General features: G+C 37.6%; 1 protein-coding gene across 1 annotated transcript in view; it reads left to right on the top strand.

Moving 5' to 3' along the window:
• The window catches only part of NEK11 (NIMA related kinase 11), a 76,950-nt gene extending 52,746 nt beyond the window's left edge, over window positions 1-24,204 (top strand). Inside the window, exons 12-15 of the mRNA XM_062496724.1 lie at window positions 250-374; window positions 5,731-5,791; window positions 11,182-11,278; window positions 24,000-24,204. Of these exons, the coding sequence (XP_062352708.1) occupies window positions 250-374; window positions 5,731-5,791; window positions 11,182-11,278; window positions 24,000-24,204 (488 nt within the window). The remainder of the gene's footprint in view (window positions 1-249; window positions 375-5,730; window positions 5,792-11,181; window positions 11,279-23,999) is intronic.
• Window positions 24,205-25,964: the final 1,760 nt, after the last annotated feature.

The raw sequence follows: 25,964 nt of genomic DNA on the forward strand, positions 1-25,964 counted from the left end.
TGCAATATCAATATAGATCTTTTAAATTCTTTAATTCACACATTATAAGAATTTGCCCTTTGCCAGAGACAGCTTTAACACTGCTTAACATATCATTAAAGACAAATATTTTAGTCTGAGTACCTATCCTTTGCTTTCAATTACAGAATGCATCACTGTTGACATAACATTGGTGCTATAAAGTTCATTTATATCTTTTTCAGATTGTACTTTTTTTTCTCTGTGCTCTAAACTCATAACTGCCTTTAGAGATTCCTGAAGACCCAGAAATTGCAGAAGAATATTATAAAGATGAGTTTGAATCCTGTTCAGAAGACAGTGAAGAGGAGGAAGATGCAGAACTGTCATGGGCAGTCCCTAAGACAAATCACCAGGTATATGTGACTTTTCAGGACTCTGTATACACTTGACGCTCATTTTCCATGAGAAAACCGAGTTCCTTCCCAGAATTTGTCCTACTGACATTGCTGATTTTTTTTTTTTTGGTTAGTAATGTGTGTACATATCAATAGGATTAATTATATGTGTAGTTTAAGATATTGATGAGAAAGGTTTTTGCATTCCTTCAAGATTAAAGATAACACTCCCATGAGTGCCTTAAGGTAGATCATTGTCAGAAAACATCCTTGTGACTCTAAAACACTCAAAGTGGGATCCTCTCAAATGCTAGTTGTGATTTAAATTAAATTAAAGCTGAGAGTATACTTGAAGCATAAGACCTAAGTTCCAGCTCTAATTCCTAGGCAAAGATAGTCGCCTCTAGTTCCTGCCTATATTGGACATATTTTCTAGGACAGTGTGATGAACGATGAGCCTAAACAGTTGCAAGACTTGATCAGCAAAACTGTAGACTTTCCCACCTCACAGAAAGTGTTAGTGAAGAGAAAACTTATTATTGCAAGGCTTAAAGTAGCTGTATCAGTTAAGGCAGCTGCAAGAAAGTCAGGGATTGCAGTGTGAAGGTTGAAGATTATTGGAAAAGGCACCTAATTTAGATCTGATCAGAATGAGCTGAGATGAATCTTGTCTCCTGTGATCAAGTCTCAGTGAAATCAATAAACATAAGTGCCTGAGGCAGTTCTGAAAATGGATATTCCTAAGGCATTCAGGAACTCTTAATTTCTCCCACCAGTTTCAGGCATGGCCTACAGTGCCTCTGAATAGTACTGGTTCTGCCAGTTACTTTATTCTGTGATCATGAGCAGAGTTTGCAGAATAGGGTGTGATGTCTTCTGCATTTCAGGGAACCAGTCAAGCAGACTAATATTCTTCACTAAATTATAAATAACTTGTTGTTTTTGAAAAATTTGAATTAATAGCTTCTTCAAGATGTGGTTTTTAAGGCAAAAATAAAGTGTGAGAAATCAGAACCCTATTACCACAGTAGCAGGACATCCTGAAATTTTCCCACAAGTAAAACTTGAAGTTTACTCAGAAACAACTTCATTCAATCTAGACATGTCCTCTTAACTTTCAAATTAAACACACTGATTGCCTTAAAATTCAGGAGCAGTTTGTGCAGCAGTGGTCTAGAGAAATTGTTATTCAATTGTAAAACAGTGGCTTATCCTAGACAATACTTTTTTTTCAGTTTTCTGGGTTTATACTTACCCACAACACATAGACGTGCAAAGAACCATTGCCAGAAAGTCTAGCACAAGATACTCTTGAAAACTAAATTACTGCTCATTTTCATCAAACTCTGAGACAATTTTTCTTTTTTTTTCAGAATGCCTTTTGAAATTTTCATTCATCTTTCATTGATGGTATCATTAAGTGTCAATCAGAAGTGTTTTTAAACAGAGAGACAGCTGCTTAGAATTAATGAAGGGCAGAAGACAAAAATAGATTTCTCAGTAATGCAGAATGAATTAGGTGTTGGCATTCAGATGTGAGCTGCAACAGTCCCTCATGTTGGACTGACTAAAAATTCCATTATAAGAACCAGCATGGTGGGCTGGGAGAGCCATCCCACTGGCACCCCTTCATCTCTGTCCAGTCCCTGTGGCCCTGAGGCTTTGCTTTACCAGCACGTAGAGCAACTACCCTCTGTGAACAGGCCTGCACAGACTGACTGGAATGCACCCCCATGACCATTTGCCTTTTGGGACTTCCTCTGTAAAAGAAGATAATTATCTGTGCTTCTCTCATGTTGACCCCAGCACCTTAAGATATTCAATAAGTGTGTTTCTGGGTATGGACACAATTACCTTTTCTATTTCTTGGGAAGCGAAAATAGGCAATTTAAGCTTTCTCAAGTAAATCTGCAGTAAGTGCAAGGTGAGAGCAGACTGAACATAGCTGTGTAAATCTGAACATCTGTATCTGAACTCAACAAACAGAAAGGCATTACTTTGAGGGGAAGTAAGCAAGAATTGTTAGGGAGTAAACATCTAATGCAGGTTGGATGGAATATGCAGAGAGGTCCCTCTTTGGTGATTATAAAGGGATTTGCAGTTATTAACATGCACATAACATCTTCCTTTGGGTATCAACGGTTATGTGAGATGAATCCCACTCAGAGGTAGGTGGGATCATGCTCAGTGTTAATAATAAGCTTCAAATCCTACCAGAATAGCCAAGGTTTGCTTCTGCACTCATTTACTTAATACCAAACCTCCTACTTCTATGGTGGGATTCATACTCTTAAACACTTTCTTCAAAGATACCTTAAACAAAGCTTTTGGAGGTGTGTGTTAAAAAAGAAATCATTCTACTGCAACACAGCAAGGGCTTGTAAGGTAATTTCTGCAAATTTCTTTTATTTTTAATCCCAAGATTGCTTTGTTAGTTACTTCTGCACAGAGAGTGCAGAAATGCTGCATCTGCTGGTGCTCTCTGGTGACCCCATTAGTTCAAACAAGAATTTAAAAAAAAATTTCAATATTCACGCAGTAGCATGGGGTCGGAAAAGTCATCTTTATGAACAACATAATAAGGTGCAAGATGTAGAAAGGGATATAAGTTGTTTATTCAAACTGTATTAGGCTGCCACAGATGTCAGGACAGACTGAGAAGTAGCCTCACATGAGATGTAAGACCACTTAGGAAGGTAGAGTTAGTCACTAAAAGACTTTAATTTTAAAGGTTTAGGGTGGGAGCTGAGACAGCTTTTTTCTCGTGTTGATACCTTTCAGTACAGCCTATCTGATTTCAGATACATTTTCCAGTTCAGTGGAGTTTAGTGTCCTTTGTTCCTTTCTTTCAGAGCAGAAATGCACAATGACAGATTTCAAGCAGCAATTTGCCAATTACTTTTCCAGATCTCCTTTTCAAGCCAGTGGCTCTTTTCCACATGTTTTTTCTCTAGGAGAACCAGTTTCTAATTAGGGGGAAATCATAAAAGAGAATGACAAACTGTTTTTTGAAACATTTTAATGTGTGGTGTTTAACAGGGGTTTCATATAGAAAAGTTAGTGTGTAATGAAGCTTCCATTGGCTTTGATTTAGCTGAGATGCTGGTGGATGCTTTCTACTGCAGTTCATCACCATGCTCTTAGTGGTTTTTGCTCAGTGACCATAACAAATTTACCCTCTTCATTATGAAAAAGTCTACTACAGTGATGCAGTAGCTTCCTATTTTCAAATTCCAAGTTGCTGCTGAGATTGTTAAAACAGAATATCAGCTGACATAAATTATCATAGCTCCAGCAGCTCTGAGTGGTCTATGTGTTGTGAACCCAAAGATGCTCCACTGGATTCCTAACACATGTTTTGGAATGGCTTGTGGCTGTTAGAAATAGGATTTTTTGTTCTGAATCTGAAATGTGCAAGCATTCACCCACACTGGCCCTTATGCATGGGAGTGCCTCTTGACATTTCCGTAGGGCTTTGCTTTCTCTGAAAAAAATAAAAAGAGAAAGATTAAAGAGACATATTAAATGAAACAGCTAAATCCTCTTCCAGTGCTAAACCCAAGTGGGGAAAAGACAGGAGTGATCAAAGAGGTGAAAATATATCTTTTGCCTTACAGCATAACGAGAAGAAACCAGCTTTGTTGTTATAATTGGAGTAAATATGATGTCCTGTTGTAAGAAGTCAAAGGATTGGGAATTACAGGCTTTATCCCATCCCAATTTTTTTAAAGGTTTTGTTAAAGCAATAGTGTTGTATATGGTTATTTACTATGTTTTGTCTACCTGTCTGTAGATTTGTGGTTAACTGTTAGTGATAATAAAAATAATTACAAAGTAATATTAGCAGAAAGTCAATATTACTTTTCAGTTTTGAATTAAAAAGATTGAGTAACTTTTTAATGGAGTCCTAATGGTTCTTTTTTTAGAAGTACAGAGAAATTATATCTGTAATACAAAATGTGTCTTAATTCAATATTCAGTATGTACTGTGCATATTAACATAATGAATGCATTTCCTGGCTGCAGAACTGGAAACCCTTGTCCTGACTTCATCCAGTCAGGACCCCACAGGCTGCTCCAAAAGAGCAAAAAGGGTCCTTCAAACCTATGAGCATGTGGGTTAGCTGCTGTAATGGCCAACCAAGAAACTGATTCCTGGCTTGCAAACCTCAGCTGAAGTAGCAGAGCCTGTTTCAAATATAAGCCCATGAAACAACTTGGGGTGAAGAATTGTTAATTTATGCCCCATAGCATATGGCTTTGTTCAGATAACTATAGATTAAAAACAACAGATAGTTTATATCCATAACAGCTCCCACTTGCACTGGAAGGTCCCTAACCAGCTGGAAGTCATTGCCAACAGTTATTGCTGTCCTGTTTAGATGTACTGGCAGTTCCTAAGTTTCAAAAATTAAGAAAATGCATTTTGAGTAAGATCACAGAAGAATATGAAGCAGGTTGTCCATTTGAGAAGTGGAGGTTAATATTGTTTCTTTTTATTCCACTGTTTTAAGTCTTAAAGGCATAGAATGCTGACTATTTTTTAAAAATACATATTTCTGACATATTTTTTAGCAAGGTCAAAATGTTGACTGTCAGTTTTAAATAGCAGAGAAATGCTGTGTTGTTAAATGGGATATGGCAGCAGCTTCTACACACCCAGAGTCCAAGATTTTCTTGGACTTTCATAAAATTGTGATATACTTCCTGAACAACAATCATTACTTAATGGTCGGAACTTTAAATTTCATCTGTGTACACAAACAGCATTTCATATCAAAGATATCATGGCAAAACTGTTAGCCATCTGTTTGGTGGCAGAACACTTGAAATATAAAAATGTTTTAACATTTCTTCTTAATTAAAAATTTTTCAATTAGCTCTTACTAAATGTGTAAATAGATGGAATTACATGAAAGATAAGTATTAATTTGCTGTGGGCAGCTATCATAAGCATAAAAAATTCTGGCATAGTTTAAAAGTATATAGTTGCTTTTTTCAATGTAATATTGGTTTAGATATTCCAGGACTAACTGATGATAAAATGCTGGTATATTTTCAGAGACTGCATGCACACCACCCTCCACAGTAAATATATGTCCTTTAAATTCCATGCACAGTTGTTCTAAACACTTCTGTTCTACAAGGAATCTGACTTAAATAGTTATTTGGTTATAGCACCATCCCCGAGCTTGATGTTTTAGGAGAAGGAAACATAGAAAATGTCCTGGGTAATGCAATTTCTTTATAGTCTAGTCTTGACACTTACTGGTGTGATATCCTCTATGTTTGTGTGATCATACCTCTGGGACATAGTGTTTGTATTTAAGTTTATGTTCACACTAATGCTATCCCATTATTCCATTATTCACAGGACAGTGATGTGGAGGCAATGGTTGAGTATTTGGAGAATGTCCTAAATAGCAGCTCATTGGGTAAGATGATATATCTTCTTTAGATAGCTGCAATTATTAGCAGTTTGTATGCATCACTGTCCAACTATTTCCATTTTGCCACAAAGTAACTAAAAAAATGTGATCTCCTTGAAAATTACTTCCTTAATCTACTGCAGAGGAGTATAACTGTGCCAGAAGAAAAGGCATGAGTAGTTAAGTGCTTTTGTTGAAAATAATAAAGCCAGAAAGCATGATAATCAAAAGTATAGAATGTTATTAAAAAAACTTCTTTAAAAACTACTGTCATTTTTTCTCCAGAGGAAAATATCTGAGGATGTGTAAGCTGTTTTATGGTTTTTTTGTCCTGGTAACAATTAGAGAAAAATCAATTAAAATATTTAATTTTAAAAAATATGATCGAAGTCTGGATAACATTTAATTTAAGTAACAGCCTGGGAAGAAATGGGAAGAGAGAGCCAAAGAAGAAGGATGAAAGGTCATCATATTCTTGTAGCCACTGGTCACCTTCTGGATCCCATGTCAGGGAGACCCTCAGGACTGAAGGAAGAAACATTTGCATCCAGTTTCTCGTCACACTTACAGAAAACCTCCTGTCTCCAAATTGTGCACTCATTTATGCATTTGCAGCATTGCTGTCTGCAATGGGTTTGCAGAAGTCGAAATAAGAACAAAATTTTGCTCTGTGCTTCAATATTCTGTCATTTAATTAAATTAGAGGAATTGCCATTGAGGAATTGCCTTTAAGGCTTCTGAGAATAAACAAGAATATTAGCTGAAGACAAACAGTGGTATTTTTAAAACAATCTTAGTATTAGAAACTCCCTTATCTTAATATTTTTCATTCAGTATTAGGGACAAGATTTAAAAAAATTGTAATATTAAAGAATTAAATTGTGCTTTTATAATTCAAAAAATCTCCAACCAAAATTCTCTGTGCTGAAACTTATAGCCTTTCTCTAAGCTAAGGTAGTAATTAGGTATGATTTTCTCCAAAGAAATACATGTGATGATAGTAAGAGACAAATCTCCAGGCTTCCTTTTATTTTTGTATGCCCAGTGTCACTGAGAAAGTTTGAATTGTCATTATTTCAAGTTCTTCCAGAATCAAGCTATAAATGTGCAGTCTGGGTCTTTTTTATGTGTTTGCTAATGTTCATTAATACCTTGCATATTCTTCACTGGGCTCCAAATTCCCGTTACATCAAAATTTTTCTGTGTATGGTGCATTTTACATAGGTTAGGTACTTGCTGCCTTTTTCACCCTAAAGCCAGTTGTGTCCCCTTCCAGGTCTGCATTTCTTTAACTGACCACTAGCATATTGGTTATAGCCATGGCATTTCCAGCATAGCCAGAGCGTCTCTTCTTGTCATCCCATGCCTGTAGACCTTTACACCTCATCCTTTGTTCCCACTTTTCAAGGCATCTGCTGTTGTACCAGGCCTGTACTTCTCTAAATTAATTAAGTTAGTTATAAATATGTCTTTCTACACAGAATATTACTATACGTCTAAAAGTGCAGGTTATATATTACAAGAATAAGTGGAAATAAACAAAACAGCTCACTACATAGTAATTAGAAGAACTGCTGCTATAGCTTAGGCAATTAAATCAAAATTTCTGTCAGGACAAGGCAAGATCAGACAAAACCTGAAGCCTTGCAGACTCAGTTCCAAGTGTGTGGCCTGATGCAAGCAGTGGCAATACCATATTATTGGGCCACAGAGCTACAACAGAATTATAATGGCTGCTCCTGAAACGGTATGGATTTCATGGCAATAGAAGCAGGAATCTGGCCAGCACAGAATTTTTTGAAGCATCTTTCATTGTTAAAGTGTTGCAAAAAAAAAAAAAAAATTATGAGTAATTTCAAGTGTTTGTTAGAAAACCAAGAAGAAAAAAACTAGAACTTTTTTTTTTTTTTGTAATGTCAGTAAGGGCTGTGTTAAAAAGGATCCAATAAATATACATTGTTTTTCAACAGGTGGAATTTGTTTAGTATAAACCTCAGTGTTTATAAAAGACTTGGGAAGTAACTGAGCTTTCTCCTCAAGAGGTCACAGAATCACTCCAAGGGCTTTTGTGGTAGACAATTGCTTTTGTTGGCTATACAGGTCCATGCTGATAAATTGAAAAAATGGGAAGATCCCAGGAAAAAAACTGCAGAAGATAAGGGAGTTTGAAAAACTAATTTTAAAATTTACTAAATTTGCTTGGCATTAAGGAGGAGAAGGTTAGGGGCGGTTGGGTCACTTTGTATTGTTTGTGAATTTGGAAAACACATCTGATTCTAATCTTTTCTATCTTGTACAAAAAGGCATTGTAGGATCTCATATGTAGCTGTGAAAACTAAAGAAAAGAAATCTGAAATACAAACAGAAGTTTAAGAGCTTCACAACACATCATGGCTTATGAAGAGATGCAATAGATGTGTATCATCAATCCTTTGGTCATTAGCAGAAATGTTTGTAGGAATGCCTTTGAACCATAATTTATGAAAACTCTTACCAGATAATGAATACACCTGTGACTAAATTCCTTTCTCTACCAGATTCTCAGTGAAAATGTCAAAATGGTGCTCTATCACCTGAGAGGACAAAGATCTTTTGTCCTTTGCCCTATGTTGTTTCTGAAATACTGGGTTAGACACTGGAGACATTGAAATATATTTAGAAAACCACAACACCTGGTTTTGCAAAGTCAGTGTTCTTGTTTCATTTGATTTTGTTTAATGGATCAAGAATGATATATTGGATAAAAAATGCAAATAATTATCAGGTAACGTTTTGAGGAAGCACAGTTCCTTGTTCTGTGTTGATATGTGGGTACACAAACTTCCTGAAGCTGGGTGCAAAATATATTATTAATCAAGTTACTGCTTCTAAGAAAATACCTTTGATATAGAGGTTGGTATGGTTATGAATCAGGCCAGCAAAATTTGTTGAGATATGCTGTAGCACCAATGTATCAAGCTCTTAGCAGTCTTCACTGAGAACTCATTTTTTTAATGACTAACCACACCTTTGCAACATCCTACAATCTTCAGTGTGTGCTGCCTCGCAGTAGCCAGAAAATCATATTAAATGGAGAGGAAGATAGAGAGTTTGCATGTAGAGATGATGTTTTTCTTGGCCAACTGCCAATGTGTAAAGTAGACAAAATATGAATTATTTAGCCATAAATCCGAGGAGAAAAAAAAAAAAAGACAAACCAGAACAAACAAGAAGGATGTCTTTAATAATGAAATGACAGAGGAGAAGGAAATGTTGTAGTAATAAACATACTGAATTCACTAAACAGAAAGAATATGCTGAGCTCTTACTGCAGTGATATATCCTATAATAGTAATGCTGGAATTTGTCTGGTGCCTGTGTAGTCTTTCTTAAGAGACTGCAAGGTTTATATTTTCCTTAGGCCACTGGTGTTCAGGGCATCCATTTTTAATTGGTTTCAAAGCACAAAGTCCTACATCTGGACCTTAACACTGTGCCAACTGAGAGAGGAGTGTGCAGCCCAGTAAGTCACGAGCACTGCTTTGCACAGCACCAGAGGTTTCTTCAGAGCTGGCCTGAGGGCAGCTGAATTTTCCAGTGCTGGAGAAGGAGTTGAATGCTTACAGACTGCATGTGAAAACATATGGAGATATGCATGTGCACTGTTACAGGAAAGGATCAGGAAATGTTTTTGCATTAATGGGTGAAATAATTGATTGCCAGTAAGAACTGGGCTTGTCATTTCTCATCTTTTAAACTACATTAACTATACCTGAGTGGTAATACTTAGGCACCAGATAACTCCTAGCCATTAGATGTAAATGTAAGTTAGAAAAATGTTTTTAAATGTGCAATTGTTTGTCCATCCTGCTAACAGAAGCAGGAATCCATTTCTTCTGTGCTTCCAAGCTCCTGAATCCAGCAGACACTCACTGTGAGTGATTCAGTGGGATCACTCACAGTGAAAAGTTTTAATCTCAGTACACAAGTAGATGTGATCAGGGTCTAGAATCATGTAAGGCATAGGAACTTAACTGTTGGGAGAGCCATGATTACACATTCCAGGGAAGCATTTGGTGTTCTCTGGGGGTGTCTATACCAGCTCGTAGAGGGATGGGAGCTGCTAGCTGCCTCTGGCTGCATGTGATCCCTGTTAATGCAATCCAAACTAAGCCAAACCCCAGCTGAGTCCAAGCTAAAAACCCCTGGTAGGAGGGGAGCGTGTGTTCATTTAGACAAGACATTGTGTTAACGTGTTTGACTTTTTGGCTTGCTCCTATCCTATGCAATGCCTTCCCATGCCTGTTCAGAACTTGGGTCCTGTGTGGCACAGCCCACACATTTACATCCTGATACATCTCTTTTGGGAAGTGAAATCCTAATGCCAAACAAATTGCAAGAAGAAGCTAAAATAGCTGCTTTGTCCCGCTTAACAAATTGAAAGCTGAAATAGGATCTCTTTTTCCAGTTACAAAGAAATGAAAAGACTATGCAAAAGGGGAGGAAATAACTGCATAAGCCAAGGGAAAGGACTGGCACAGGAGGAAAATGAGCATGAACTGCTCGATAAAGAAATTTTATCAGGAAATAAGAGGGGAGACTTTAGCCACTAACTCCCAGTGAGGCTTTGAAATTGTCTTTCAATGGGAGCAGTCAGGGGAAAAAGTACATAAATTTCTTAGGAAAATAGATTTGTATTATGGTATGACTACACGAAATTGCAGTATATTTGAGCTGATAACCCTGACAGTCCTCTGTGATTCAGCACTTCTGTGTTCCTGTGCATGAGTGCCTCAGTGGTATGTGAGCCCCAGGTCCTGAAATATTGCAACAGCTCACAAGGCCTGCAAACAGAAAGAGTGGGCAGGTGTGTTTATGCATATATATATTTCTTACACATACACATGTATTTACATATACAGATATGTTTATATATATATATTCATATATAAAAAGAGTACCTTTATATGAAGAAGAAACTGATGTTTTAAGACAAATACTTCCCATTTACAGTAATGATAAAGCACAAGGAGAGACTTGCCTGTTAGGAAGAATATTCTTGCTCTTAAAGATAAGTTAAAAAACAATGGAAGAAAGTGCTTATTGTCTAAGAAAATTTAATTTTGTTGAATATGTATCCATGCCAGCACTTCCTCAAGTGATTGTCCTTTCTGTTGTAATTCTCTGTGTTATTCCTTGTTTTTACAATTCTGGTGCCTTTCAACTATAAACCTACTTGTCCCTCAGAAAAGAGTTGCCCTTAATGTACATTTAATAATCTAATTAGTCTTTAATTAATATGGCGCTGCCTTGTGAGAAACGGGAATAGTCTTCCTCCTTCTGTCTGCCCTTGATTCTACAGTAGAGCTGGGGGGATGAAGGTGAATAAGGTTGTGTGTCTGTGCATTGATTTGTAGGCTCGAGGACTGTCACCGGAGTGTCTCCAGGGGTGCCCCAGGGATTCAGAGCTCTCAACAGCACAATGGCTGAGACCAAGTTGAAACGCATGAGGGAGTAAGTAGCATATGTATGTGTTACCAACGTGCAGGCAAAGAATATGGATTTGTAAAACTGCAAAGCACAGCAAATAAAACCCAAAAATCCCATCAACAAAAAGAAGTGGATGGTAAGGTGTTTAGAGACTTGCCAACTTGTGTCCAGAGAGGATGAAAGTTGATCCTCATTTTGATTGTTTTCTTGCAAGCTGCACAGTCACTGACATCCTTCCAGGATCCAGTTTGCCTTCCATGCTCTCAGTGTCATTCTGAATTTCACTTTCTTTATTAGCACAGCCCATGCCCATAAATCACCTGCAGATGTACATATTACCACCACATTTACTCCTTCACCCACGCTTCATTCTTGCCTGGAATGAAAAGTAAGTGGGTTTGTTTCCCATGGTGATATGATGTTTTAAACCAAATTGCTGCTGTTGGCTGGGATTTTCAAATGAGACAGAGGAATGTACATGGGCAGTTCCCTTTGAAACTCATTGTCTACACTGCTGAAATCCCAGCTTTATTTATAAAGGTTTCAGTGTCTTAATAAAAATAGATCTGTGCTTCCTTTCTAGAATGTACTGGTTAATGTATCTTGAGCCTTTATCTTGATTCAGTAATTTCTAGCTTTCAAAGACATTGAATCCTAATTTAGGTGCTGATCTGATAATCACAGTGATGTGTATTATTTCTGAGCTCAAATATTCTTTCCAATGCCACAAGATTCAACTGCTCTCAGAATGTAAACTCGTTTAAAAAGGGCAGTTTTTTCTCTTGTGTAGGTGGACAGTGCCAATAGTGTGGTGGTTGTTACTGGAATACAAATAAGTTCAAACAGTAAATGCTAACAGTTAAGTGAGCTCTCTGAAGAAAATAAGTACAATTCCAGCAGCACTGATAACAATCACTGTTTAAAACAAATCACCATGTACTTCAGGAAAATACCAATCACATTTGCTCCTGATAGAAGTTGTTTGGTTTTACAGTATTTCAAGATGCAGCAGCTCTCAGGGTTTCACTCCATGCCTCTATTGTGCAACCAGTCCCAGGTCTCACAGCCTTCCCACTTGTACTGCTTTCCATCCTCTTTTCATGGAAATTACTTTAAAAAATTAATTAATGCATTGTGTTGTCCCAGCTACTTAACAAGGTGAGATTTTTAGTCAAAATGCCCACTAAACTTACAGATTTCACCTGGTGTTCTCATGGTTTCTGGATAAAAGTAAAAATACTGAATTTCACGGTCATTGCTTTTAAGGCTGAGGTATGATTAGATGACTTCTTTCAAATTCTGTCTTTCCAGTGGTGTTTCATGATTTACATGGTTTGTTAAGACTGACATTATTGTCCTTTCTCCAAAACATAGCATGACTTTTTCATTTTATGAATATGTAAAGGTGAGAAAGGACTTAATTGCTTGGAAAGTAAAGTATTAAGGAACAGGTCAATGAGCAGAGTATACAGCATGTGTGTAGTCAAGGAGATCCCTGCAAACTCTGACCCATGGCCAATCTGCACACAGGGCACAGTGGGGTTTTCAGTGGTGAGAAGGAAGCATGTGTGGCTATGAATCAATACATAAAGACACAGCTTCTCTGCTCATCCCTCAGCAAACTTCATATGATGTGTCTGTTGAATGTCATCCACATAACAGTGCCTCATAAGCAAGGCTAATATAATTTAGACTTGTGCTATTCAGTTTTACTTGGGTAGATGCAGGCTTTTTTTTTTTTTTGGGGGGGGGGCGGGGTGGGGGAAGGGAGTTCTTCCAGATGACAGCTTCTGATGAAAGAGAAAATGAAGGGGATTTGTCTTGCAGAAACTGAGTAGCTGGAGTTCCTAAAAGGAAAGAGAAGAGCAGAGCAGGGGAGATAATGTGGAGGAGCATTGAAGTCTATTTGGTTGTCAAGTCACTCTTGAAAGGGGACTATGAAGGTTTGGGATTTGCAGCATTTTCAGATGTTAGGAGTAATAGATTCTGATGAGGAAGACTATTATGTCATGAACTGTTCATAAAGAAACTTTGTGCCCACATTACACATGATGTTACTGGAAGAAAGTGTCAGTAGCTCTGATAAAATAGTAGATTCATCTAAAATAAGACAGGGTCTAACAGAGGAAGCTCCTTTTAGCCATCTCCAGTTGACACGTGAATGATGTTGGCTTGCAAACAACAATAGCAAGGCATTCACTTGACAAGATGTTATGTGTTCATTGCTTGACTTACTGCAGCATAATTCACTAAATGCCTTCTTTGACTTGCTGTGTATCAGAGCATCAATTTAGGAAGTTTCTACTGTATTTTTATGGAGGACTTGACAAGGATACTCATGTGAGAGGGAAGCTGTGCTAAAAATCTTTATGGGAATATAGAAGGAATCTGCTAATATTTTTAAATGTAGTAGGTAGGAGTTCTTGATCTCCTCCTATTTTAAATGAAAATAAATGGCTTTTTTTTCACTATAACAATATTTCCCCTGACTTTTTCTTTCCAATTATCGTTGCACTCTCTGTTCCAGTTGAACACATCCAGCATCAATGTGAATCGCTGTCCTCTCCGTAAAAGTAATGAAAAAATTGCCGACTCCAGTGACAGCAATTTCTCATTTGTTAAATTTGGTATCAGAATTCATTATGAAGTTTATAAGAGCAGAGATATATCTTTACCTTTCAAGCAGAGTTCATTGTCTCCACAAAAATTTCCACTTTAGTGCTAAGCATTTCGATATTGGGATCTGCAGTGTTCATAAGAAATCTCCATTTTTTGAACCAGCTCTCACCAAGGTTATCATTATGCTCCTTCCTAGCCCTGCATGCCAGCAGTGAGAAATCAACCAAATATAGAGATCAGAGCTATGAGACTCTTGTTCATACTGGGCTTTGTAACAGAGGAATCATGTTAGATGCAGGAAATGGGAGGAGCCATTTCCTGATATTTTCTGTCCTGGCCACAGTCTAATTCTCATGGTGGTTCCCATCCTTGGTGGTATGAGGTAACTTGGTGAATGCTGAGTCTGAGAAGCATTACTGCCACATGCTCTCCAGAGCCAAGTTATCTTCATGGAGAGATCCATGAAGACAAACAAATGACTGTTTCACTGATGTTCCCTTACAGAGACTTTCCAACTATGCATCTCAGAAGAGAGCCACACTATTCTTCAGAAGCAGCTCCTCAAGCCAAAGCACTTTTGCCCTGTCAGATTTAATTTTAGTAGCACCTATTAATTTTTTCCCCTGAGGTCCATACAGAAAAACTTAGTACAGATCATTTTGTGCTCCTTTGTGGAGATATCCATGAATACCTACAATGAGTCATTTTAATAGGCATGAACTTTAATATGCACTTTAGAATTCAATAAAACGTATGTAAAAGGAAAAGGCTTTTATGCCACAAATTTTAAGTAAATTAAAATCCTTTAGCCCAGCAGTAAGCATCTCTTAGTCAGTCCCCAAAGTCTTATGCACAGCAGCATACCATGATCAGGCAAAAGACTTCCTCATCCCCTGCTGAGTGTAAGTAAAGCAGTCTTTCAGAAGTCATGAAGAAAAGGCACTGGGTGATATTTTTATTCTGCTCCTGTGAATGCTTTTAACACTATTGGTTTAGACTCATGAGTGGTATGTATATATGCTTCTTGTGCTTGTGATGCTGCCATCATCGTTTATCTTAAAAATTCAGAAATAAAGGTCATTTTGAGGTTATTCAGTAGTCACTGGATGTTCTTTGAGATAAGTAGTCCTAAAATGCCAGAAATATAGAAGACTTTTTGTACATTTATTTGTGCAATTTAAAAAAAAATATTACCGTAAAGAAAGTATTTACTTGGTGTAGTATTTCAATTTATGCAGAGTGGACCTTTCTGAGCCAGCTGAAACTGATTTTGTTATGGACATCATTGAGGACAGCTTTTGTGAAGACAAAAGCAACAGATACAGAAATGTTAATTGTTTTTTAAGATTTTGATTTAAAAACTTATCACTGACCTTTTGATTGTCATTGGCTGTCATGTTTAAGGTGTCATGATGTAAACATGTTTAAGGAATAAGATGTCTTCTCACAGACAAAATACATATTCATTAAGGAAGTTTACTGACTCTGTCTGAGCTGCCACATTTTTTGCAGATGAATAGAATACTCTTGAAAGTATTGATTCTGAAATGTTTCTGAGCATTGAATTTTGTCTTACACACACCACAGTGTTCTGTCCAACACTCCATTTTCCAGTAATAAGTTCTGTCTGATGATCCCAAGACATCTTACAGCATGACTACAGGTTTTTGCATCTCATGCAGAAAATTTTAAGCCAAAATTTTATTTGCATATTCATCTTCCTTGTCACAGTTTCTCACACCTCATTTTTAAAGGCCAATCTCAAATGAGTCTAATGAGTTCATTATGAAACAAACATCTTAGTCCATGAGTTTCTCTTTCTTTTACTGAAAATCCATTCTACCATTACCTTCCAGACCCAGATTTGAAGAAAGTATTTTGGATTTTCTATTTGTTTTACAAGCAAGTACAGTAAACTCAGTGGGAACACTGAAAGATTGAACCCTGCCTATATGTGACCAAGCTGGGATATTGGTCCTTGGCTTCTGTCAGGGAGAAGTGAGGGAGTGCTCCTGGCTCAGGAGTCATTGCAGTGCCAAGACAATGACTGAAAGAGAAAGTTGGGAATGGGTAAATCTTGGGCTTCTCCCACCTAAGAAGAAATCCTGGGCTTCTTCTGCCTAAGAAGGTGAGTGAGACAATGTCTGCTGCTCAGAAGCATAGGAGCCCTCTGCAGCAGAAGCAGCTCAAGGCTGAAATTGGAGCTGATGGTCTAATTCCTCTGGCATTTTCCATGGATCTTGATTCAGCATCTTCCCACTGTCCATACTCCTTCCAGTTGCCAAGACCATAATTTCAGCAGTTCTTCGCAGCTTTATATTTGTTATGGTGCACTTTGAATAAATAATGAGAACAAACTTGGTAGTTAGAGTGAGTGAGTATTGGGGCACAATTTAAGGCATTTTCTTGGGATGCTCACCTTTTGCACATTTTGCACATTACTTGAACCTCAGGTTGTACCCTTAAACCAATATGTAATATTTTGCGAATTTGCTTAGATATGTAAAGAAAACACAGAATTTTTTCAGCTTCTCTGCCAAGCTGTATGTCACAGATCCATGAGTTATTCTGAAATTTTAAGGACTTCTTTTTAAGGGGACAGTAATGTTATGATTGCTTTGGCACAAGAGAGGGATTTTATTCACTTTGAAAATTGCATTTCAGTAGCAAAACACCTAAAATTTTAAGTATAGATTCATTCATTTTAAGATGTCAAGTGGCCCTAAACACTCAAAACATTCAGAGAATTAGGGTTATACTTCTTTATGTTTTGCACACAAAGCATAACTTCCCTAGTTTCTCGTGGTGTGCATACATAATGCATAGATTGAGCTGTTCAGATTTCCAGCACCTTGATTTTGTCAGTAGTTTGCAAATGTGAAAATGCTTTCATGCAGCATTAATTATATAGTCTGTTTTCAGTATGGAACTACTTGAAGAATTTTGACAGTGTTTACTAGAAGTAGCATTGCAACTTTGGGAATTTTACTTGAGAGAAATATAGGTAGGGAAGTTTCCAAGAGGTTTAACGCAGGTATGACCAGAGTTCTCTTTTGAGAGCTATTAAGTGTTTGCTTTTCAAGGCAAAATAAAAGTACTGGACTTCTATCTATGTCTTTAAATGCCTGAACAGCTCTGTGAAGCTTGTTGTATTTTGATGCAGACCCAAAAGAAACTGAATGCATAAATCTTTCTAGGCCTTTCTGAAAATCACAGATCTACTGTCCATAGTTGGTAATTGCTTTTCTTTCTTTCTTTCTTTCTCTATTAGAATGGTGTCATCATGGGATTGTATGGCTCTGCTGAAACGTGAATTTGCCTTAGTCCTTTTTTGTGCTAGGAAGTTTTTAAAGGGGTATGGATGTGAGAAGATACCTGAAAGAAGTTGTGGACCTAATCCACCTAGCTTCAGGCCCCATTGGGTGGAAAAAGATGTGAACTAAGCCCAGATGGTTGATGTTCAAAAAACTGTTTGCATAAAACCATATGGAAATGGGTTTGGGAGTCTTTTTGTTTATATGTTAGTGTCTCTTTTATGTGTATGTATTAATATTTGCCATATTTGGACATCTCATATTCCACAGCAGTTTTTTTTAGCTTTTAAAATGTCTTTTTGACTGGATTGTTTAAGAGTATTTTTACTTTTATTGTAACCTTGCATGGGTGTTTAGCATATCTCAGAGCTTGAATGTGCTTCACCTCCCTCTGTGGCTGTACAGTGCTCAAGCCCAGCTGGAAATTTTGTGAGTAAATTACTGTGATGTTTGTGATACTTCTATCAAGAATTGTCCATCTCCATACCAGCTGATTACATTAATCTCTCCATTGAAGCACCTGACTCATTGACAACCTTTTAATGGGACTGACTTTTGCTAACTCAGAAATGCATTGTTTTATATCCAGTAGTAACACTTAATAGAATATGGCTAAAGACAATGCTTGGATTGAGAAAAAAAGTAGTAATAGTTATTGTTTTTTAAGTTATGATTGTTTCATTGAAATGCATAAATTCATTTTCCTTTCTCTGATAAGCAATTTGTTGGTTTTAAAGCTGTCATTTTAGTATGAAATAATAAGTTAGGAGAGACCTCCTCCCAGTATTAAGCCATGTAAAAGGAAATCAGCATTAACTCTGTGTTACCACACAGCTGAGCAAAAGAGAATGCAGCTGTATTCTTAAATTCTTATAAAGATCTGCATGTAATTATTGACTTTTCAGAGGAAACTAGTGTATCCTTACATGCCCACATTCAAGAAGTAGCTGTATATTGTGCTGCTCTTCAGACACATCTCTCTAAAGCAAATGCATTGATAAACAAAGCAAATAGCATCAGGTGTGTGTTAAGTGTGCCATGAATTCCTGCTTGATTGTGATCAGTGATGCTGAAGGAATTAAACTGATGACTTTTTCAAAGATTCTTTGAATGCCATGGCACTGTTAAAAATCAGAATGTTGTTTAAAATAATAAACTATTATTTTAACTATTTTTATTATTTTAACTATTTTATTTTTAACTATTATCAAAAATAATAAAATAATAATTATAGAAAGACTAGGAAATCTCTGACTGTGTATAAAACTCCTGCAGCCCAGGGAAATGTTTCAGGTGGCCACAGTGAAACAGTGTAATTTTCAGCCACCCTACTTCACGAAGAATAGCTCTATAGAAGCAAACATGTTTCCTTTCTTGTTTTTAGTATTGGTAGTAAATTAATAGGAAGACTTTAAAATTGCAGTATTGAGTTTTGATTTAAATGACTTTGTATACTGTAATTTGTTTCCTTCTGTGGGAAAAAGAGAGACATTTTCTCTTATGATAAAGCGTCTTCTAAATTCATAGTAGCTAGAATTCAACTAGCAGCTCTAAATTCTAGTTAACTCCCTTCCAAAAGTAGATGTCAGCTTCAATTCCTATTTTATAAATTCATTTATCTCTGAATATGAGGTGCATGGAGAATATTACTGTTGATATTTCTTCACCTGTGTGCCTGCATCTTTTAATAATAAGATCCTTTTTAACTCATGGGAAAATGTGTCCTAAATATGCTTTAGATTTTGCAGGTCTTTGAAGTAGAACGCCAGAGAGTTTTGTTTGCAATCAAATTAAGGTGTTTTAATTCAGGAATTAAGTAATTAAGGATGAATTAGGAAAATTATCATTGTGTTTTCAGGTGAAGAAATTTTCATTCAGCAGTAATAAGAGGATAGTCGAAGTCCACTGAGGCTTGAAGGTGAAGGTGGGGGCTAATATTAGTAATTTGTATTTATTTTCTAACTAGCTTTCATATAATACTTTCCATTACCTTATTTTTTTTTTAATAAGCCCTTTTCTTAGACGTAGCCATTTTTTTCACATTCCCAAGATTGAACAGCTGTCAGAACCAGAAAAGTGTTGCCCTATCTTTAGAAATAGGTTCCTAAAACCTGAATCATGGAAGTTATTATGCCCTTCTCCTAGCAGATCCCAAGGGGTCTTCAAATGGCAACAGAGAAGTTATGCTGCAAATTTGAAGGTTTGAATGCAGAGCCATTTCTTTCAAGTGTCAAAATTTTAATCATTTGTAGTCAGTAATGCCAGCAAACTGAATGACAGAAAGATAACTTGAGAGGACAGAGATCTTTTGTGTTCTGATTGAGATAAACCTGTTTGTTTACTGAACCATGAGATGCTGTAGTAGATATCTTAAAATTTTTTAGTACAGTTAGAAAATAATATTTTGTATGAGACTAAGGATATGTAATTTCCTGATTCTTTTGCAATGTCATCTCAGGAGATAAATGTAACAATCTTTTTTGCTGAGATTAATATCACTACTGGTTAACTGTAAAGTGGCATGATTGTACTGTTTTAAAGTGAAATATGGGGTTAATAAATTGATGCTGGGAAATAGCGTTAATTCAGGGACAAATCATTGTTGGATGTGTTGGTGAGAATCCTAAGTAATACTGCTGGACTCCATGGGGTTAGCTCCTTCACTTAGGAAGATCAGAATTTAGAGGCATCTACTGAAATTATTCCTCAAAGATCCCTGCACTTGCTTTTATGCCTCGTGAGCCAAAATCAGTGCAGGTTTGTTCTCTGCTTTACAATTTGATCTTCAGTGGTGGATGCAGGTGGCCTGGCTGCATTCAAAAGGATAAATAAATGCCCAGTGGAATGGGTATTCCATGTCCAGAAAGTTTCTTTATTAAGATTTGCAGTGATGTAGGCATAAGTAACTGGTATTTTGAAATAACTGGATTTTCTGTATTTGTCGTAGTATTTGTCCAGTGTGGTGTTGTTGTTATGGCAGAGGTGGGATGTTATTGCTGATGCCTGATCCAGAAGTACTTTCATGGTGTTACTGCTCTGGTGTGTGCAGAGCCTCTCTTGGCACGGACCACACGCAGCTCCCTGAAGGCACCAGTGAGACCAGGATGGCTTTAAATGATAGTTGCCATCATGCTAAATGACACTGGAAAGTGAGAAGCTGAAAAACCCCTTAGCTGCTGATTTGTGTCATAGTTATCCTTCAAGGCAGGTCATGACAAGTTGTTGAGAGATATTAGCCTGGCTGCTAATGCCCATGGAGGATCACAAACTTCAGCATTAATCTTGTTTTGTGGCTTTTGTCAGTGTGGCATAAAGGCAGGTGTATTGTGATTGATCTCCCAGCCATAAAGGAGATGTTAATACGTAGCTAGTACCAGAATAGTCAAAATGAAAACCTGTGTGATAATAGAGAATTCTTTGTTCACCTAGGGAAAGATTTACAACTTCCTCAGCCAGTTGAGAATACAATATTATTATATTGTCAGATGTTAGTAATTTTGCACTGATGCGTAGAAAATCAACTGTGAATCACCAGATAGCCTGATAAATTCAAATCCACTAAATTAGTTGGAATGGGTTTAGACACCCTGTGTCTAAAAACTGCAGTTCTCAAGGCTCCAATTTAGCTCCCCTCCAGCAGTGCCTGTGATTTTGCTGTTATTCTTTACTACGTCTCCCATACTCAGAAGTGCCTTATCCTTGATAGAAGCAAGTCTCTATTTTATGTTCACGCTCCATCATTATCCACAAATCAAATATCAATATGGCCTTTGGGTCTTGTTGTAGTTCATTTTCTCAGGCATGTGTTGTGTGCTGCACAGGAGCTGGCAACAAGAGTAGTTATTTTTCAGGCCACAGCTTCCATGGGTGACAGTGTCCCCAGACTGGCTGTGCAGCTGTGCAGCCAGTGGGTTGGTGGTCACAGCATGCTTCCAGTCCTGTGCCTCCTCTGCCTGGAGCATTGGGACTGCTCTGTGCAGCCAGGAGTGAGGGAAGTTGAGCTCAGTGAATCCCTCCGACTAAGACTGTACCTAAGAAAGAAAAGAACAATCTGAGATATGACACTTGAGCACATTACTGAGTGTTACCCAAAGCCATACCCTGGACTGGTAGAGCCTGATGTAATTCCTTGTATTTTAGAACACTGGAAAACAACTTAGGCCAGTGTGGGATGGAGGTCTGGCCCACAGTTTTTCACAATAATGAAATCCCAGATGTCAGGTATCCCCCTCACTCATGTGGTCTTGACTGAAAAAGAGATGATGACTCACAGTGAGTTTTTAGGTGAGTGAGCTATAGGATAGCATGTAAATAGTAAATGCCAGTAAATAAGAAAACATGGATGGCCAAATGTGACTGTAAATGAGAGTTCTGCTCTTGTTCTCACAGCATATTTAGTGCCAAGGCTTTAATTATTTTCAAAACATAAATGCAGTTACCCATATTTCATGTGAAATCTGTTATTTTGCCTCTCTGGGATTTTACATGGTTGGACAAATACCCCTAGCACAGAATCAGGGCCATAATGGACAAAACTCACTTTCCAGGAGGTGCCTTCCCCTGTTCCCCCATCAGGATGATAGATTGACTTGGTGACACCTCTTTGACATTCACTCTCTGAGAGCCTACACTTCTGCCTCTGTGATGCATGGTGTGGTAGTAGAGTCAAATTAATGCAGCTCTCAAGTCCAAACAGAACCTGATGTATTCTTTTGTAAAAAGCAGGTTATAATTTTTGTTACCTACCCCGTAATTTTCAACCTATGAACATTTCCCCCTTAATTCTATTGTATCAGCTGTTACATGGATTAGCTGATTTGCATGCTCTGCCAAGCTGAACAAAGAAGATTCAAGTCTGCAGGCCACATTTATTAGCAGAAGCAATACTCCCAAGGTATATGTTTGCTTAATTTTTCATCTTTAAATAGACAGGACTGACAAAAAAATTAAACATACTTGTCTGAGAAGGAGAGAGGAGTCATTAAAGGCACTTAGGAAGTAGCAGTGATTGTGATTTCAGGATAGCTTTTCATTGATTTTTAACTGTTGGACAGAAATAGTGATATTTTGATTATGCTTTGTGAAGAAATGTACATTGTTTATCAAACAAATCTCCATTTAGCTTTTAATGGTAATTGCATCCCTAGGATTCCAATGCCTGAGAATTAATTATTTCTGACACTTTGTATTTTCTCATAAGCAACATCCTTGGTAGAAAATTAAAAGTTAATTTCTAGTTATAGGAAGCAGGGCTGAGTCAGGTCTAGACCTGTAGAAATTCCAGCTTGGCCCTGTGACTTCTGATTCTGGGTCTTGGCTTTCTCTGCCCCAGCTTACTGATCTGCCTCTGTATCAGGAGCCAGCAGAGGGGTCACCTGTAGCCAAAGGGGAAATCACACCTGGGCATGATCGAGGTTCTAGAAAAGCAAAGAACAAGTGGGATGAGAGAAGTTTGAGAAGCAATAAAGTAAAATTCTTTGCAATGTTTTCCTAAGAATTGAGGAATTTACATAATATGGAACTCTTACTGCCTGACAGGTCACTATGATTATGTTTTTCCTCAGCAATAACAAGGTGACCGCTAATGAAATGCAACTACACCGTTAGGTTGATTATGCTATTGTGTGAGGAGAGTTGACCTTGCCCTGGGGTTAGACATGTAGCAAAATCAGTATAAAACCAAGAAAAACTACAACTGCAGTTTGTGAAGTTGTTGTTGGGGGTAGGTTTAATAATTTAAACTGCTATGGGAAGTGTGCCTGCTCCCTCTGAACCTACTTGCACATTTACTGAAATTCTAAGCCTTAATGCTGGCACCAGGAGACATCTCTGATCCCCTTCTCTGCCCCTGTATAAATTATCCTTGGTACAGCCACAAGTTAAGGGTGTCCCAGCTCCTGCTGCCTCAGACACTGGCTGGGGAGCCTACTGCAGGCACCATATAACATGATCCCCTTCCAAGCACCTCCTCTTCATCTAAAAGACAACCAACTGCTCTAACATGTAAAGGTTTAGTGAAAAAAAACAAATCCTGTGTCAGAGGCATGAAAAGCAGATAGTCTCTGATACGCTGAAGGAAAATTACCCTGGTATTTTCATCAAAATATGAAGCCATCACCAAGTGAAAAATTTTATGTTACCTGTGATACATGAATTTAAAGATGCTTTTCTTTTAGGAGGAAGAAATGCTGTTCATTGTCTTGCAGTTTTCAAATGAGTCTTTTTTATAAATCAATATTAAGATGCTGTTGAGTGCGTGTTTTGTCACTGAGTTACAGATCTGTGTTCTGATAAAAGGAGAGCACTGTAGAAAAGAAAAAAGTGTCAAGTTAGCTCATGCTGAGCTTGTATAATGGTTTTCTTGTATTTGATAGAAGTGAAAATAAAGCAATGAATAACAGAGTGTGCTCACATAAAACACCACTGGTGTTCAGCTGACTGGGGTTGCTCCTTTTGTTTTTGATGAAATCCAGAGGCAGTAATACATGTGTATTTACCAGACTTCTAGATAAAAGAGTCTGTCAGACTCAGCATGAAGAGGATTCTCAGACTGTAACAGTGAAGATGGCCATGCTTCCCATGACTTTGCTATGGCCAGATTTTTTCTCTTGGGCTCTTTGTATAGCAGCTAACCATGGAGAAATTCACCAGAATACTTTAGTTCCTTTTACTGTCAGGTAAACAAGGTGCATCATGATATCATTGTAATCAAACCTACAACATTTAGAATAAGTATGCACTAGTTAATGCTTGTGCTACTGTATATCATAAATTAACTTTTACCTGACCTTTTCTGTAATATTTACCCCCAGGTCTGCCATTGGGAAGCTGGGAGTGGAGGCATTTGAGGCGGTGTACAGCTGCCTCAAGCAAGCGAGGCAGCAGAATGCCAGTGAGGAGGAGATCAGGAGCTGTTTGGAGAAATTGGTTTCTCGAGCAAGTGATTGCTTTGAAGTGGATCAACTGCTGTACTTCGAGGAGCAGCTACAGGCTTCACAGCTGCATCTTCAGCTGTAGCAGTGTGTTAGTAACAGCTGGAAATGGCACAGAGGGGGAAGGGGCCTCCTTCAGGCCAACAGACAAGTACAGGAGGTATTGGGAGGACACTGCTGAAGGTAATGTAATACATAAGCTCTATTTAAGAGTCCAGACTGCAGTAAGAAGTGGGTAAATGTGGCACGAATTTCAGGGGCTGGAAGAAGAGCAAATGTTTGTGACAGTGGAGGGGAGGATTCACAGTTAACTATGTCCCCTTTTTCTGCCACTTAAAGCATAAGGAAAGGTGTTCTAGGCTGAAGCTGGACTCCAGTCCTGCTCTCAGAGCATCTCTGGCAAAGCTGCCTCTTATGGAATAATGAAGGATTAGCCTCCAGCTGGTGTTGATTTCTGTGCTAACTAGTCCTTGTGATATTTAAGCCCATAATTTTTGTAATTTGGCAGATTTACTCTTAAATGTATATGTATATGTATATGTATATGTATATGTATATGTATATGTATATGTATATGTATATGTATATGTATGGCCACTCAGCCCCTAATTGTCTTGTTATTATTGATTGGTCAAGAGGGCTGCATTTAATCTGAGCTTCAAAGGAACAGTGGAAAAACATACATGTGTGTATATTTGTAGACATGTATGCACACAGAGATAGGTGTGCATATTCATAATGGCAGAAGTATGTCTGGTCATACACTGTACTTGTATGAATATTTTTGGATTAAATAAATTCTTCAATAATGGAGCAATAAACTGATTTTTTGCTGCCTTGCACGTTGTTACTGTTAATGTTCTTTCTTAGTGTTTATGCTCCCTTCTTCATATGTATGTCACTCCTGCTTATTTCAGCTGTGTATCAGGTTCTGATTATATACCTGGTGCTCTCCTTCTACTTCTTCCTTATTCGTCATTCTGAGCTCCTTCCTCCATCTGTAAAAGACTAAAGGTTAACAAAGTCATACAATTGGTAAAGGAATCTAAAATGAATTGTAAACCAAATGGATTTTAGACATTGAGCCATTACAATAATCCTATGCTTCCTGCTTCTTCACCACAAGTCTTAAAGGACTTTGGGACTGCATTAAATAAATTAGAAGAAATTTGTATTAAGAATATCAAAAAAACATTTCCATTTGACCCGAGTTATTTACAGTGAAGTGTACCAGTATTGATGGTCAATTAAACAGTGCTACTTATCCATCTTTATGATGTGTTAAGGACAAAGCAAAAGGCAAGTAGAGTCATCTAAATCTATTTTAGCAGCACTATAAACTGAGGAAGCAAAAGCACATCCAGCTACAGATGATGTAGGCACTTTACTTCCAGCTCAAAGTAAGAAGATATTCTGGTATGTTTCAGCTTTTCCCACCTTCAGCTTTTATTTAGAATACACAGTGTTACAAGCCAGAGACTAAAGTCCACTGTGATGTTCACTGAGGTAGGGAAACATATATGTTTGTCAGGTTTCAGTCTATTTCCTATTATTTCTTCTTGATTTGCACTCCCCATCCTTCTCAATGCTGTGTATGTGTGTCTGATTCCAGATGTGTGATTTTCTGAATATAACTTAAGACCATTTTAAAAGAGAAGTGCTGAAGTCCGAGATACAGGAGGCATGCTTGGATGTTGCAGGGACTATGAAGTCCAAAAGCAAACAATGAGTAGCTGACATGGTGAGAACAATGTCAGAAGATAATCTTCACTCTTTCTTTTACCTCTGCTGCAATTCAAGGTGATTTATCACAAAAACTTAAAAAACAGCCTCTGTAAGCAGTCA

The sequence above is a fragment of the Cinclus cinclus genome, chromosome 1 (genome assembly GCF_963662255.1).
Source record: "Cinclus cinclus chromosome 1, bCinCin1.1, whole genome shotgun sequence".
Classification (NCBI taxonomy): domain Eukaryota; kingdom Metazoa; phylum Chordata; class Aves; order Passeriformes; family Cinclidae; genus Cinclus; species Cinclus cinclus.